The sequence below is a fragment of the Gopherus flavomarginatus genome, chromosome 10, assembly GCF_025201925.1.
Source record: "Gopherus flavomarginatus isolate rGopFla2 chromosome 10, rGopFla2.mat.asm, whole genome shotgun sequence".
In the NCBI taxonomy this organism is placed as follows: Eukaryota; Metazoa; Chordata; order Testudines; family Testudinidae; genus Gopherus; species Gopherus flavomarginatus.
In genome coordinates this window covers 18,404,367-18,419,210 of record NC_066626.1, presented here as the reverse complement: position 1 = coordinate 18,419,210, position 14,844 = coordinate 18,404,367, and the positions used below count along the sequence as shown (strand labels likewise).

The following is a 14,844-nucleotide window of genomic DNA, read 5'->3' as shown; positions in this document are numbered from 1 at the left end:
GCACAAGTGTCAGCTATCCACCAATCCTTCGTTGACCCCAAATTCATCAACCCAAAGGCCAAAGTTACAATTTACCCCTTCATGTCACAAGCTGTAGACTTGCCTACAGCTCAACTGCCTGTCCAGTACAAAGGCTGGTCAGGAATGTGGACTTTTGCAGTCTATGACAATTATCCTATCCCCATGCTACTGGGGGAAGACTTGGCCAACCAGGTGAGGCGGGCCAAGAGAGTGGGAATGGTTACACGTAGCCAAACCAGGCAAGCTTCCAGACCCATTCCTGTTCCTGAGCCGTCCACAGAGGCCCCGTCTGTGTTACCAGAGACCCAGACAGAGGTAGTGGACCCGGATTCCATGCCAACCACTGAAACAGCCACAGCACCTCCAGTCCCAGGCCCGGAACTGGAACAGCAACCAGCACCAGCCATTGCAACCTCATCTTCAAACTCAACGCCAGAGGGCGCCAGCGAGCCAAAACTGGCAGAAGCAACAGACAGCCATACCCAAAAGGCTCAGCCAGAGCCTGAAATACCCTCAGGTGCACCAGCGGAGAGCGGTTCACCAGCAACGGAAACAACCCCATCACCTACATCGCTTCCAGAGGGACCAAGCCCAAGTCCACAGTCTGAGGAAAAACTGGTGACCCCAGCCTCAAGGGAACAGTTCCAGACTGAGCAGGAAGCAGATGACAGCCTTCAGAAAGCTTGGGCGGCGGCACGGAGCACCCCACCGCCTCTCAGCTCTTCTAATCGATCCCGGTTTGTTATAGACCAAGGACTTTTATACAAGGAAATTCTTTCTGGTGGACACCGGGAAGAATGGCAGCCGCAAAAACAGTTGGTGGTTCCAACTAAGTACCGGGAGAAGCTCTTAAGCTTAGCCCATGATCATCCCAGTGGCCATGCTGGGGGTGAACAGAACCAAGGACCGGTTGGGGAAGTCCTTCCACTGGGAGGGGATGGGCAAGGACGTTGCCAAGTATGTCCGGTCTTGTGAGGTATGCCAAAGAGTGGGAAAGCCTCAAGACCAGGTCAAGGCCCTCTCCAGCCACTCCCCATAATTGAGGTCCCATTTCAGCGAGTAGCTGTGGATATTCTGGGCCCTTTCCCAAAAAAGACGCCCAGAGGAAAGCAGTACGTACTGACTTTAGTGGACTTTGTAGTTAAAAAGTGTTCTTAAAATGTAAAAGTCTGTTAGTTATATACTTAGTAGTATATGTAAAGGTGCATGTGTTGTATTAATCTGTTTATTTTCAAGTTCTAGAAGGAAATCGCCGCCAGTGAGCTTCCCCACTGTCTGCAATTTGGGGGGCGTGTCATAAACAGATAGCTAAGGGTTAATGTCTCTTTCACCTGAAGCACCTGACCAGAGGACCAATCAGGAAACTGGATTTTTTCAACTCTGGGTGGAGGGAATTGAGTGTCTAAGTCTTTGTTTTCTGCCTGCCTGTTTTCTCTGAGCTTTGGAGAAGTAGTTCTACTTTCTAATCTTCTGTTTCTAAGTGTAAGGACAAAGAGATCAGATAGTAAGTTATATGGTTTCTTTTCTTTGGTATTTGCATGAATATAAGTGCTGGAGTGCTTTGATTTGTATTCTTTTTGAATAAGGCTGTTTATTCAATATTCTTTTAAGCAATTGACCCTGTGTTGTATCATCTTAATACAGAGAGAACATTTGTTTGTATTTTTCTTTTCTTTTTATATAAAGCTTTCTTTTAAGACCTGTTGAAGTTTTCTTTACTTCAGGGAAATTGAGTCTGTACTCACCAGGGAAATTGGTGGGAGGAAGAAATCGGGGAGATCTGTGTGTTGGATTGCTAGCCTGATTTTGCATTCCCTCTGGGGGAATAGGAAAGTACTTTTGTTTCCAGGATTGGGAACAGAGAGGGGGGAGTCTCTCTGTGTAGTTTCACAGAGCTTGTGTCTGTGTATCTCTCCAGGAGCACCTGGAGGGGGGAAGGGAAAAAGGATTATTTCCCTTTGTTGTGAGACTCAAGGGATTTGGGTCTTGGGGTCCCCAGGGAAGGTTTTTCAGAGGGACCAGAGTGCCCCAAAACACTCTAATTTTTTGGGTGGTGGCAGCAGGTACCAGGTCCAAGCTGGTAACTAAGCTTGGAGGTTTTCATACTAACCCCCATATTTTGGACACTAAGGTCCAAATCTGGGACTAAGGTTATGATAAGACCCCATAAAACCACTCCCATTGCCTGAGTCAATAACCTTATTGCCCCTGCAGAACACATTGCCAACCAATTATTTCGTTCTCATTATGGCAGTCGCATATTTAGTGTGGAAGGCCTCCTACTCCTAATGTGAGAAAGCATTGGCAATAACTAGCTCATACTTATTACCCCTTGGTGTTAAGGACAGCTCCTCAGTACAGTCGATTTGAACTCGTTTCCATGGACCTCTCTGTGATTGTCTCAGAAAATCTTTTTTTACATTCTTTGTTAGCTGGACTGTCTAGCGCGGATTAGACCAGTGTCAAGGTGTTCCTTCCTGTCTCCTTGCCATTGGGGCCGACACCATGTTTTTGTCAGTCTGTCTTTGGCCTCTGCCTCTTTGGAGTGACCATGCACAGTGGACCTGTAAAACTATAAGAGCAGATCTTTCTGCATGTTTTGTGGTGCCATCCATACCAAAACTTTATTTAATTTAAACATGGGAGGTCTTGCTGTATGACTAAATTTTGACCTTGTACATTCATGTTGTAGCTGCAGGCTTGCTCCCAAAGTGGTTTGAACTTCACAAACTGTTTCTGAATGCTTTGTACCTGTGTTAGCCCTGCAGCGCCGCCAACCTGAGTCGCCTGAGGTAAGCGCTGCCCGACTGGAGCCTGCCCCCATATTCCTGAGCCCCCTCCTGTACCCAAACTCTCTCCCGGAGCCCACACCCCCTTCTGCTCCCCAACCCCCTGTCCCAGCCTGGTGAAAGTGAGTGAGGGTGGGAGAAAGCAGGGAATGGCGTGACCGGGGGTGGGGCCTTGGAGAATGAGGAGGGCAGGGGGCAAGGCCTCGGAGAAGGGATGGCGCAGGGGCAGGGATAGGGTGTTCTTCTTTGTGCTGTTAGAAAGTTGGCAACCCTAAGTGTTTGGCCAGTTTTTGTTTTTTACTTTAATTGTTGTTAAACCTCTTTTATTTATACATAACATAGTGGCTAATGCCATCTGTGTACTGAATGTCTCATTGCCTTTGCTCTGTTCACAAGAATGCACGTAAGAAGAGCCCTACCGGGTCAGACCAAAGGTCTATCTAGCCAGGGCCAGTGCTTCCATTTAGGTGACCTGGGCGGTCGCCTAGGGCTCCAGGATTTGGGAGGGTGGCATTTTGCCATCCTCGGCGGCAATTCGGTGGCGAGGGGTCCTTCACTCGCTCCGGGACCTGCCGCTGAAGTGCCCCAAAGACCGGGAGCATGGAAGGAGCCCACCCACCGCAGAATTGCTGCCAACGACTGGGGGCGTGGAAGGACCCCCACCTAGGGCACCAAAAACCCTGGCGCCGCTCCTGCATCTAGCCCAGTATCCTGTCTTCCAACAGAGGCCGGTGCCAGTGCCTCTGTATTTAATCATGTCCCAGTATACACCTTGATAACCATACGTGCAGGTTAGTCTTTCTAAAATGGTGACACTTCACCACTGCCTGTGAAAAGAGTCAAGGATCAGGACTCATCTTACTGTGCATTACAGTTTCTTTGGGCCCAAAGTGCCTCTGCTGCTGGTAAGGCTGGAGAGCTGTCTCCATGGCCCCCCTCCATTAGCCCGGCGAACACTCTGTAAGAGTCCCCACCAAAAAAGACAGGAACAGAAACCTGGGGCCCTCCCCTCCCACAGGAGTGGGACCAAGGGCCCTCCTCCCTCAGGGAGAACAGGGTCTTTAGTCCCTCACACCCTGAGATGAAGGGATAGGAGTAGGGTCGCTTCCAGGATTCACCCTTGAGCCTGGGTGTATCTGCTTGGATGTGTGAATTGGGCCAAGGTGCTCTTCTCTTCCTGCTTCCCACAATCCTTTGCTGTGGCTCCTACAGTTAACCTCACAATGAGGTGTATGGGAATGTTCAACCTTCTCTGAGCTATTGTTTCAGGCTGACTGAAGACTTGAGCAGACGTCTCGGCATTTGTTCCACCTGGGTCATGTTTTCAAGCTTCATTCCCCCCTGGGCCAGAAACCTCAGCTTTCGTTACACATTGGACATTCCAGTGTAATAAGATGATTCCAGGAGCTGGGGCCCTCGACCCAGACCTGGACTGCCTATAGCTAGTTAATCATGCCCTGCCCTGGACTGGTGCTCAGGTAAGTCCAGCCCAAGGCTTGGCCCCTGGCTCGGGGGAAAGCTGTGACTAGCGCTACCTCTCAGCTGAGAGGAGGAAGTGGCTCATTCCTGCCATCAGCTGGGTGCCCAGCTCTGCCTGCTCCATGCCTGGTGGTTGAGGGGGCTCTGGCTGCTGCTCCCTGGAAATGCTCGCAGGGTCCCTTCAGCCCTAGCTCCAAATCTATGGCCATGGGTGGGCTGGAGGATTATGATCCAGACTACAGCTGTATGGTTACAGTCCTCTCTATGGTCCAAGTCCTGCATGTTTCACACTATGGTTCAGATCCTACTACGTGTCCTGCACTGCATTTTGGGTAAGGTCTGCAAAGCCATGGAGGTGCTTAGAAGGTAGTCTTGTATCCCCTTACTCCCTAGTGTGGCTGTCTAGGCCTGAGCCCTGTGTCATTTGTGCTGGAAGTAGCTATGCAATGCTGGGGAGGGCAGGGAAAGATGAGGAGCAGTGTTTGGTTCAGAAGATGATACTGTAGCCCAAGAACACAGGACAAGCCTCAACATTCCCCTTGGTACACTTACAACAGCACTCTGAGAGCACAATGGTTGCTAAAGCATTTTATTCATTGAGACCCCTCCAGGCGAAAGGTGTCTTGATTCAGTAGAGATCAGTGGCACGTCTCAAAGAGCCGACTCTGCCACTCATAGCGCCCCACTCGCTGAATCTCCTGTACTCCCCTGGTCTCAGCAGGTATTGGCGGCCTCTGTAATTCGGCAATTCGTAAAGGATCCAGTGCCCATCCAGCACAGAACAAGAGAGCATCTCGGGGGAGCGTAGCTGGTCCATGACTTGCGGAGCATCCTCCGTTAACTCTACCATGTTGCCTCTGTGATCTTCCTTGTCATAGATCTTTATCCTGTAGGTACCCCTGTGCTGTGACAGAAAATGAGATAGGGTAATAGAGTGACTGCAGCAGGCTGGCTGCCTGTGGTCCTGGGCCCTGAGTCAGCTCTGTGCACTGCTCCAGTGATGCAAAGGGCATTCCTGTAATGTCCCTGCAGCCATCCTGGAGAGACTACCTCTATAAGAAAGAAAACAATTTTCATTTTCAGTCTTGGGTATATCTGCTGAAAATGATCAAGCAAGTGCCTCATGATGGTGGTTTGGGCAATTTTGCCATTTAAAAAAAAAAGAGAGAGAAGCAAAATCAAACTCACAGATGGGATCATCCGGCAGGACTTAATGGAGGTGCTGAAACCCTCAGACTGCATGTCAGGATAATCCCCCCGTTTCACAAAGAACTGCTGTCCCTGGAAGTTGGGACGTTCATAGAGTATGAAGCAGCCACTTTCCACGCGGACGGAGTTACAGCGGCTGAGCTGACTTTGCAAATCCGGCCGGTCGCTGCTGCATTCAATGGAGCGGCCCTGGAAGTTTCTGTCCTCAAAAAGGATGATCTAGTGCAAGAAACAAATGGCAGAGTTTTCAGTAACATCCTATACATTGTGACTGCATCCTGGCATTCCAGTTTCTCTCCATCCAGCACCCTATGCCTGAAGTGTCTGGGCCTTACATTTTACTGACTCTGGTGATAAATTGATATACTCCTGTGACTTCAGTGGGATTGATCCTCATTTACACAAGTGTAAACAAAAGCAGAATTGGACTAATATCCAGGGACTAATAGAGGCTGTAGGTCCCCCTAGCTCTGCATTCTTGATTCTCCTCTCCTACTGGTATAGGCCAGGGGTAATGCCTTTGACAAAAAGAGACTAACTTTGAAGTAATTGAAAGGAGAATCAGGTCCCTGGCTTCAGACTGACTTAGCAAACAATCCAGTCCAGACAGGTTTCTCTTACCTTTTCCATCGTAGCTGGATTCAGGCTGCAATCCATAGCACTCCAGCCGGGCAACTGCCTTTTTATACCTCACAACCAGTGCTAGGTGTGCACATGTTAACAAAAGGCTTTCTGTTCATAGAGCCGACTCATGACTCTAGGGGATCATTTACTCTTTGTACTAGTGTCCAGAGGTTTTGTGTTGTGGGGAACAGGTTTTATTCCTATTGTTACCAGTGATCGGTTCTGGGCCCTGGATCTGTCAGCTCAACCATTTTTACATTGAAGACAACATAGTTCAGGAAAAGAGAGAAACTTCTGGCTGAGTGACAGAGGGGATGTTGATGCCATCACAATCATTTTGTATAGAGTCTCTGCAGTTGCATTGTTATAAGTGGATGCACAAGTGGTACAATAAAGATGGAAGAGGGTTCAAACGACAACATAGAAAGTAGGGAGATAAAACAGAAATGTGCACGTCAAAAAAAATGTCAAAAGGGCTTAGGTAGACATCAGACGTGTGAGCCCTTCAATAGCTTTGTGGTCTGCAGTATGGAGTCTGGAACATACTCCCACGAGACCAGCACTCACTGAGCCCCCCACTTTTTAACATAGGTGTAGTTTCAGAGGGCAGGTGACGATGTTGCTAGTCTAGCTACAGAAACAGTTTTCCAGCTATTGTGGAGTAACTTTTCTTTTATAATGTTGGCTCATGGGTGCAGCATAATATTGGATTGAACCTATGTACTTAGATCCTGTCTATATGGAGTTGTTTTTGCACTGTTGAGTGTGTTTGATTTAGAGGTTTGTGCTGGTACAATTAGGTTGATGTAGTTGGACTGGTGCAAATTTTCCTCATCTACATAAGTCTGTAATGTCAAGTTCTGATTTGATTTGATTGAAATGCCAATTTCTTACATAAAGATTTTCCTCAATAGAGCTCAAAGTGCTTCACCGTCTTTAAAGTATTTATTCTCAAAAGACCCTTGTATGGTAGGTGGTGTGATTTTTCTCTCAGACCTCTTTCCACTCTTCTTCACAACAACTCAGTTCAACTCCAGGCTTTGTCATTCAGTTATCTTTATTTGGCATGCAGCAATACTTCGCTGAGTTGATGAAACTCAAATGTGAGGTGGTGGTGAATGTAGTGTTACAGTCTGTACCCCCATTTGTACTCCTTTTATTGGACCATGATTAAATTCATACAAAGCATGCCTTGTAAGGTATCATTCAAAAACTCATAATTTCCTGATCATCACTGTCCTAGTAAAATGTGTGGCAGCATTGTATGTAAAGTTTAAAGATTCTTCTGTGTTCTGTTCAGGGGAGGCTATATGTATTTTGCCACCCCAAGTATGGCAGTCAGGCAGCTTTCGGCGGCACGCCTGCAGGAGGTCCGCTGGTAACATGGATTCGGCATACCCGCTGTCAAATTGCCACTGAAGCCACAGGATTGGCAGACCTCTCTCAGGCATGCCACCGAAGGCAGCCTGACTGCTGTCCTCATGGCGACCGGCAGGCTGCCCCCCGCGGCTTGCCACCCCAGGCACGCACTTTGTGCCCTGGTGCCTGGAGTTGCCCCTAGTTATGTTAGTAAGAGCAGCCACAAACCACTTCTTCAGAGACAAAAGCCAGATGGACACCTCAGCCAAGTGTCAACAAGATCAAATGGACAATTACCTGCTTAAGTGGCCATTCTTTGGCAGGAAAGAGGGTGTGAGTGAAAATCTATATTTTGACAAATGAAGAGCTTGAGGTTCCCATCCAAACAGACTTTGTCTCCTGGACTTCAGCTGGAGATGGAGAGATAACTATAAAAGGGGGGGGTGAACAGACACCCCAAAATACTTCTCACTTTCTCTCTGCTCACAGCATCAACAAGACCTGAAGGACAAGGAAAGTAATACTGGATTGAGGCAGGGGTCCAGCCTGAAAAGGAATGCAGCCAGTAAGACTGCTAAAGTTTGTAGTGAGAGAGACCTTTGCTTTGAATTCATTTAGTTTATTAAGTTTTTCTTTTTATTTCTTTGTAACCAGTTCTGACTTTTATGCCTCCTCATTTGTAATCACTTAAAATCTATCTTTCTGTAGTTTAATAAACTTGTTATATTGTTTTATCTAAACCAGAGTGTTTGCACTGAAATGTTTGGGAAACTCCATTTGAGATAAGAGGATTTGTGCTGTGATGGGGCAAGGCCAGATGGCTACAGTAAAGTACTGAGGAACAGGTATGTTAGCCCCAGGCTAAACAAATCCCTAGGATCATGGTAACCAAATGGCAGTTGCTCCAGGTTAATCAAGGCACCTGGGGCCAATTAAGATCTTTCTAGAAGGCAGTGGAGATAGCTACATTGATTAGAAAACCTGCAGCCAATCAAGGCAGGCTAATCAGGGCACCTGGGTTTAAAAAGGAGCTCACTCCAGTCAGGTGGGGAGGAGCCAGAGGAGAGGAAGCGCGTGTGAGGAGCTGGGAGCAAAAGGCGCAAGGAGCTGAGAGTGAGAGGGTGTGCTACTGGAGCATTGAGGAATTATCAGACAATCAAGCATTATCAGACACCAGGAGGAAGGTCCTGTGGCGAGGATAAAGAAGGTGTTTGGAGGAGGCCCTGGGGAAGTAGCCCAGGGAGTTGTAGCTGTCATGCAGCTGTTACAGGAGGCACTATAAACAGCTGCAATCCACAGGGCCCTGGACTGGAACCCGGAGTAGAGGGCAGGCCCGGGTTCCCCCCAAACCTCACAATTCCTGATCAGACATAGGAGGTGTTGACCCAGACTGTGGGTTCCACCAGAGGGGAAGATCACTGAGGTGAGCAAATCTGCCAATAAGCACAGGATCCACCAAGGTTAAGGAGGAACTTTGTCACAGTGCATATACTTGTCTATTAATAAAATGATGGACTTTATATGAGGTTGTATTGTCCAGGAGGGTGCTGAGTACAAGACACAAATTTCTGGGGGAAAGTCTTGGTCCAGGAGTTTGCTGGTGTTGCCCTGCAGTGTAATTGAATGTCTGGATGTAGCACTCATGTAGTATAACTGGGGCTAATTTATATGCTGCACCTGTGTGTGGGCAGACCAGGAGCGGTTCCTTTCACAGTGAAAAGAACAGGAGCACTCGTGGCACCTTAGAAGCAGAGTAAAAGGCACCCTAGGTTGGAGAACTGAGGGGACACATCTGTTCAACAGTCCAGATTGTACCCTGGGTAAGGTCACATTAGGGCACATGACATATCTATCCAAAGATGCACAGAAACTCTCTCCCTTTATAAACATTTACACATTTTACTTCATTTTCTATATTTTGCATCACGTATGCTGGCAGTGTCTCACTTACTTTGTAGGAGTCAATCTCCTAGAGCTTGCTCTGTCCATATTTGACCTACTCTTTACCTCATGTTTTCATTCCCGACTTATTGTGTCCATTATTATTTTGTTCATAGTAAATGGTTCTCTGGGTGTTCCAGCTCCTAGCTAGTTGAGAAACTTTGTCTCTTAGCTTACAGACCCATTTACTTTTCTTAGCACAAAACATTCCATTTTTAGCCTGCTGATCTATTTACCTCCTGATTCCTGTCTTCCAAAAGACTTCAGAGGAGCCAGGTCAATCCTATGTTAAGCGCAGACTTTACCACTCTGCTTTTGGGAAAGGCTGGCATTGAGCATGATCCCAGATGATCACTTTAGATCCTGCTGGATGTTCAGTTATGTCTCCTTTGGCATTGAACCATGCCTTGGGTTTTTATACTTCCGCTTCCTTTCTTACCGTCACACTCCTGTGTATGTCCAAAATCTGCATCTGCAAGTCCTGTACCAGGCTTCTGACAGGGCCACTATAGCTAAATGGGCTGGAATTGGGTTAATTATATCCCTCCACACTCTCACTGGTCTTCCCATCCAGGCATCATTGGGGGGAAAATCTTGTGGATTTGCATTCTGTCCCTGTGATGCACATTAGTACCGGTGGTAACGCTTCATTCCAATTGCTGCCTGTTGAATTCACCTCCATTTTTTAGCTTGGATTTGATGGTCCTATTTATTTGCTCAACCTTTCCTGCTGCGGCTGACAGATAGGGAAAGAGAAACTTCTGATCTCCCTCCAGACAGATGCACACTTCTTTGACCCTACAAATCCGCTCCCATTGTCTGAGCCAATAACCTTAGGCTCCCCATCTGAAGAACATATTGCTAATCAATTATTTCACTCTTGTTAGGGAAGTCACATATTTAGTGTGGAAAGCCTCTTCCAGGTGTGAGAAAGTATTTACATCAACTAGCACATACTTGTTACCCGATAAGGACAACTCCCCAGTATAGTCTATTAGAATTCATTTCCATGGACCTCTCAGTGCCTGTCTCAGAAGAGCTTTTTTTGTTAGCTGGATTGTGTCTGGCACAGACTATGGAAGTATCAAGGTGTTCCTTCAAGTCTCTTTCTCATTGGGGCCACCACCATATTTTTGATAATCTGTCTTTGGCCTCTGTGTCTTTGGAGTGATCACCACTTGTACATTTGTGTTTTGGCTGCAGGCTTGCTCCCAAAGTTGCCTTAATTTCACATCCTGTTGTTAAAGTTACAAAGCATTCATCTTATTGTGATAGTTGCTGGCCTCAGTTGAAAACTGCTACATGGATACCTTTCAAAGTAGTCTACCATGGCCAGGGTAGTTCTGCAACTGTTGCATTTCTGCCTGCTAAATTGGCTGTCTTATTTTTGTTGTTAAAAAGGTTCCCTTTTGTGCGTGTGTGCGCACATAAGTGTCTGAATTTTAACCATGTCTGTTTGGGCCAAAATCACTCAGGAAAAAAAGCTACTAGTAGTTTCCCTGGGATCTATTTTTGAATATGGATAGTGACCTCTTTAATTTTTTTAATTAAATAAATACTACCGGGAATTGTGTAATGATGGAAGACTAACTTCCCCGATATAGATTGGATGACAAGCGCTACTAATAATAGTAGGGTCCAGATTTTCCTGGTTGGATAGTGGACAGATTACTTCACCCAAAAGATGATGCCAATTTAGATTTGATGTTGGGGAGTAGTGAGGACCTCACAGAAGAACTGGTATAGGAGACAACCTTGGTTCGAGTGACCATGAGCTAATTCAGTTTCAAATAATAACAAAATAAACAAAAATAGATCTGCAATGAGGGTCCTTGATTTCAAAAGGGCAAACTTTAAAAAATGAAGAGAATTAGTTAGAGAAGTGGACTGGAATGTAGCACTGAAGGATGTGAAAGTGGAGGAGGCTTGGAATTACTTGACATTAAAGTTGAAAAAATTATCTGAAACCTGTATCCCAAGCAAGGGGGAAAAATTGTAGGAAAGGGTAGATGAGCAAACCTCTCAAACAGATGATTAACAGAGAGCAGAAATCCTACAAGGAATGGAAGATGGGATACATCAGCAAGGAAAGCTATTTTTTGGAGATCAGAGATTGTAGGGATAAAGCGAGACTTGCCAAATACCAAGCAGAGTTTAACATTGCAAAGGAAATTAAAACCAATAGTTAATGGTTCTACTGCCATATAAATAAAAACAAAACAAGGTAAGAAGTGGGACTGCTAAACACTGAGGATGGGGTGGAGATTAAAGATAGTCTAGGCATGACCCAACACCTAAAGAAACACTTTGCCTTAATGTTTAATAAGGCTAATGAGGAGTTTAGGAGTAGTGGGAGGGTGGAAGTTAAACAGCTAAACTGGGGGGCCAGAATAATTTCTATCCAAGAATATTAAAGAAACTGGTACACAAAACTGAAGCCCAATAGCTAGGATTTTTAATGAATCTTTAAACTCAGGAGTCGTACTCACTAACTGGATAATTGCTAATATAGCTCCTGTATTTAAGAAAAGGGGGAGGATTTCCTTCTTTGAGAAGATAATTGACTTTAGATCTACTGCATTTCATATGTCTCAAATCTATCTGCTTTAATTTACCTGGATTTCAGTAAGGCTTCTGATATAATTTCACATGGAAAATTATTAGTTAAGTTGGAGAAGATGGAGATTAATATGAGACTTGAAAGGTGGATAAGGAGCTGGTTAAAGGGAAGACTACAGTGAGACATACTGAAAGGCAAACTGTCAGGCTGGAGTGAGGTTACTAGTGGAGGTCTTCAGGGAAGACAGTTTTGCTGACATGCAGTTTTTTTTTTTAAAGATTAGGTGCTGGGTGCTAGAGGGGCAAATTGGGAGGTAGCACAGGATTGTGGGAAATGTCCTCCAGCTATCTGGTCTGGAGGTAGCCTCATAACCTGGAGGGGGTGACTGTGGTGCCCTAGCCAGAGGGCTGAGTCATGAAGTCACACAGAGCACCCCAAGTCATGAAGTGAGAGAGTGAGATAGGTCACAGGGGCATTTGCTCCTGGAAGTGGGACCAAGGTCCCTCTAGCCTCAGAGACAACAGGGGTCATTTGATGCTCATATCATGAGCTGAAGGGATAGAGGTAGGGTAGCTCCCAAGATTCACCCTTGAGCCTGGGTGTATCTCTTTGGATGGGTGAACTGGGCCGGGATGCTTTTCTCTTCCTGCCTCCCAGAATTGTCTGCTGGGCTGCTGTTGGTGGCTCCTACAGTTAACCTCACACTGAGGTGCATGGGGCTGTTCAGCCTTCTCAGAGCTATTGTTTCAGGCTGGCTGCAGACTTGGGCAGACGTCTCTCAATTGGTTCCACCTGGGTCATATTCAAGCTTTGCTTTACACCCCCTGGGACAGACACCTCAGCTTTCATTACACACAGAGAGTTCCAGTGTAATCCGATGATTCCAGTAGCTGGGGCCCTTGACCCAGGCCTGTGGTGCCTATGGCTAGTTAATCCTGCCCTGCCTGGGATCGGTGCTCAGGCTACTCTGGCCTGAGGCTCGGCTGGGCAGAGAGCTATGATTGGTGCTGTCTCTCGGCTGGGAGGAGGATGTGGCTCCTTCCTGTCATCAGCTGGGTGCCCAGCTCTGCCTGCTCCATGGCTGGTGGCTGAGGGGGCTCCAGTTGCTGCTCCCTGGTGATGCTCCCAGGGCCCCTTCAGCCCTACCTCCAGATCTATGGCCATGATTGGGTTGAAGGATTATAATTTAGATTACAGCTGTATGATTAGAGTCCTCCCGCCGCCTCTCTATGGTCCAAGCGCTGTATGTTTCACTTTATGGTTCAGCTTTTACTGCGAGCCCTGCACTCTATTTGGGTAATGCCCGCACAGCTATGGAAGTGTCTGGGAGGGAGTCTTATACCCCTGTACAGCCCTGTGTTTGGCGTTGGGCACTTTGTGTTGGAAGTAGCTATGCAATGATGGGGGAGGGCAGGGAAAGACGAGGGGCAACTTTTGGATCAGAAGATGATACCGTAGCCCAAGAACACAGGACAAGCCTCAACATTCCCCTTAGAACACTTACAACAGCACGCTGGGAGCACAATGGTTGGTAAAGCATTTTATTCATTGAGACCCTTCCAGACAAAAGGCGTCTTGATTCAGTAGAGATCAGTGGCACGTCTCAAAGAGCCGACTCTGCCACTCATAGCGCCCCACTTGCTGAATCTCCTGTACTGCCCTGGCCTCAGTAGGTACTGGCAGCCTCTGTAATTCGGCAATTTGTAAAGGATCCAGTAACCCTCCAGCACACAACAAGAGAACATCTCGGGGGAGCGTAGCTGGTCCATAACTTGTGGAGAGTCCTTGGTTAACTCCACCATGTTGCCTCTGTGATCCTCCTTGTCATAGATCTTTATCCTGTAGGTGCCCCTGTGCTGTGACAGAAAATGAGACAGGGTACTAGAGTGACTGCAGCAGGCTGGCTGCTTGTGATCCTGGGCCCTGAGTCAGCCCTGTGGTACCTGCTCTAGTGATGCAAATGACGCTTAAAGCTGCCTCTGCTCCCCACAGGAGGGGAATCCTTGAATGCTGCAAAGGCAGCACATCCACCCATTTGACTCAGACCTACATGAGCCGTGACTCCCGCCCCTGGTGCAGGGGCTATGTCTGGGTTGGGGAAGAGGAGCCCAACCAGACACAAGAGGGGACAGGGCTGCAGTGTACAATGCTGGACAGTCTTCAACCAGCACAGTGATCCCATAGGGCTGGGTTCCTCAATCTTTTTCTTTCTGAGGCCCTGTGACGGGCTGTGCTTGCCCTGCACTGGTACTGCAAGGGTGAACTCTACTCTTTGGGCCGAGGAGGCCACGGACCCTCGGCCCTGTTGGGCATGCTCTGGCTGGAAGTCAGGTATAAAAGGGAGCAGCCCAGCTCATTCGGGGCTGACTGCCGAGGAGTGAGGACTCCCGCTAGAGGCTCCAGCCCTGGAACTGCTAAGGCCCCAGAAGGAAGAAGCTGAGACCCAAGCAAATGCCCAAGTTCCTGCATATGCCCAAGGAGCAACGAAGCTGCCGAGAGCCACACAGGCTGAGGAGGCTGCAGACTTCGGAGATGCCAGAACGACACCACCAGGGACAGGGTAGGAAATAGCTCATGGAGACTAGGCATTGTACCAAGTGTTAATGTGTTCTGGATTGATTCCCCACTGACTCAGTGGCGAGCATACTTGCCCCTGTCAGGGCCCTGAGTTGGGAACTGGAGCAGGGAGGGCATAGGTCCCCTTTCCTGGTTGCCACCCCCCTCAGGTGGCGGCTCACTCCCTTGTCCAGCCTACTGAAGAGGCCACCATATTGACTCTGGTCATATGGCCACATAATCCTGCTGACTCAGGCCACAAGGACACACAGTCTTGATGGATGGCAGCCATATTCATTTTTACCC

The 14,844-nt window shown here is 47.5% G+C and overlaps 1 protein-coding gene across 3 annotated transcripts in view; it reads right to left on the bottom strand.

Annotated features, from left to right (window-relative positions):
* Nucleotides 1-4,917: 4,917 nt before the first annotated feature.
* Nucleotides 4,918-14,844, bottom strand: part of LOC127030148 (gamma-crystallin B-like) — a 91,936-nt gene continuing 82,009 nt past the window's right edge. Inside the window, exons 1-3 of one of the 3 annotated variants that reach the window (XM_050916194.1) lie at nt 6,120-6,155; nt 5,478-5,717; nt 4,918-5,193 (exon numbers count right to left, since the gene is read on the bottom strand). In XM_050916194.1, the coding sequence (XP_050772151.1) occupies nt 4,918-5,193; nt 5,478-5,717; nt 6,120-6,155 (552 nt within the window). Of the gene's footprint in view, nt 5,194-5,477; nt 5,718-6,119; nt 6,156-13,562; nt 13,839-14,844 lie in introns of those variants that run through there. The other 2 variants (XM_050916191.1, XM_050916195.1) reach the window with 2 other exon arrangements.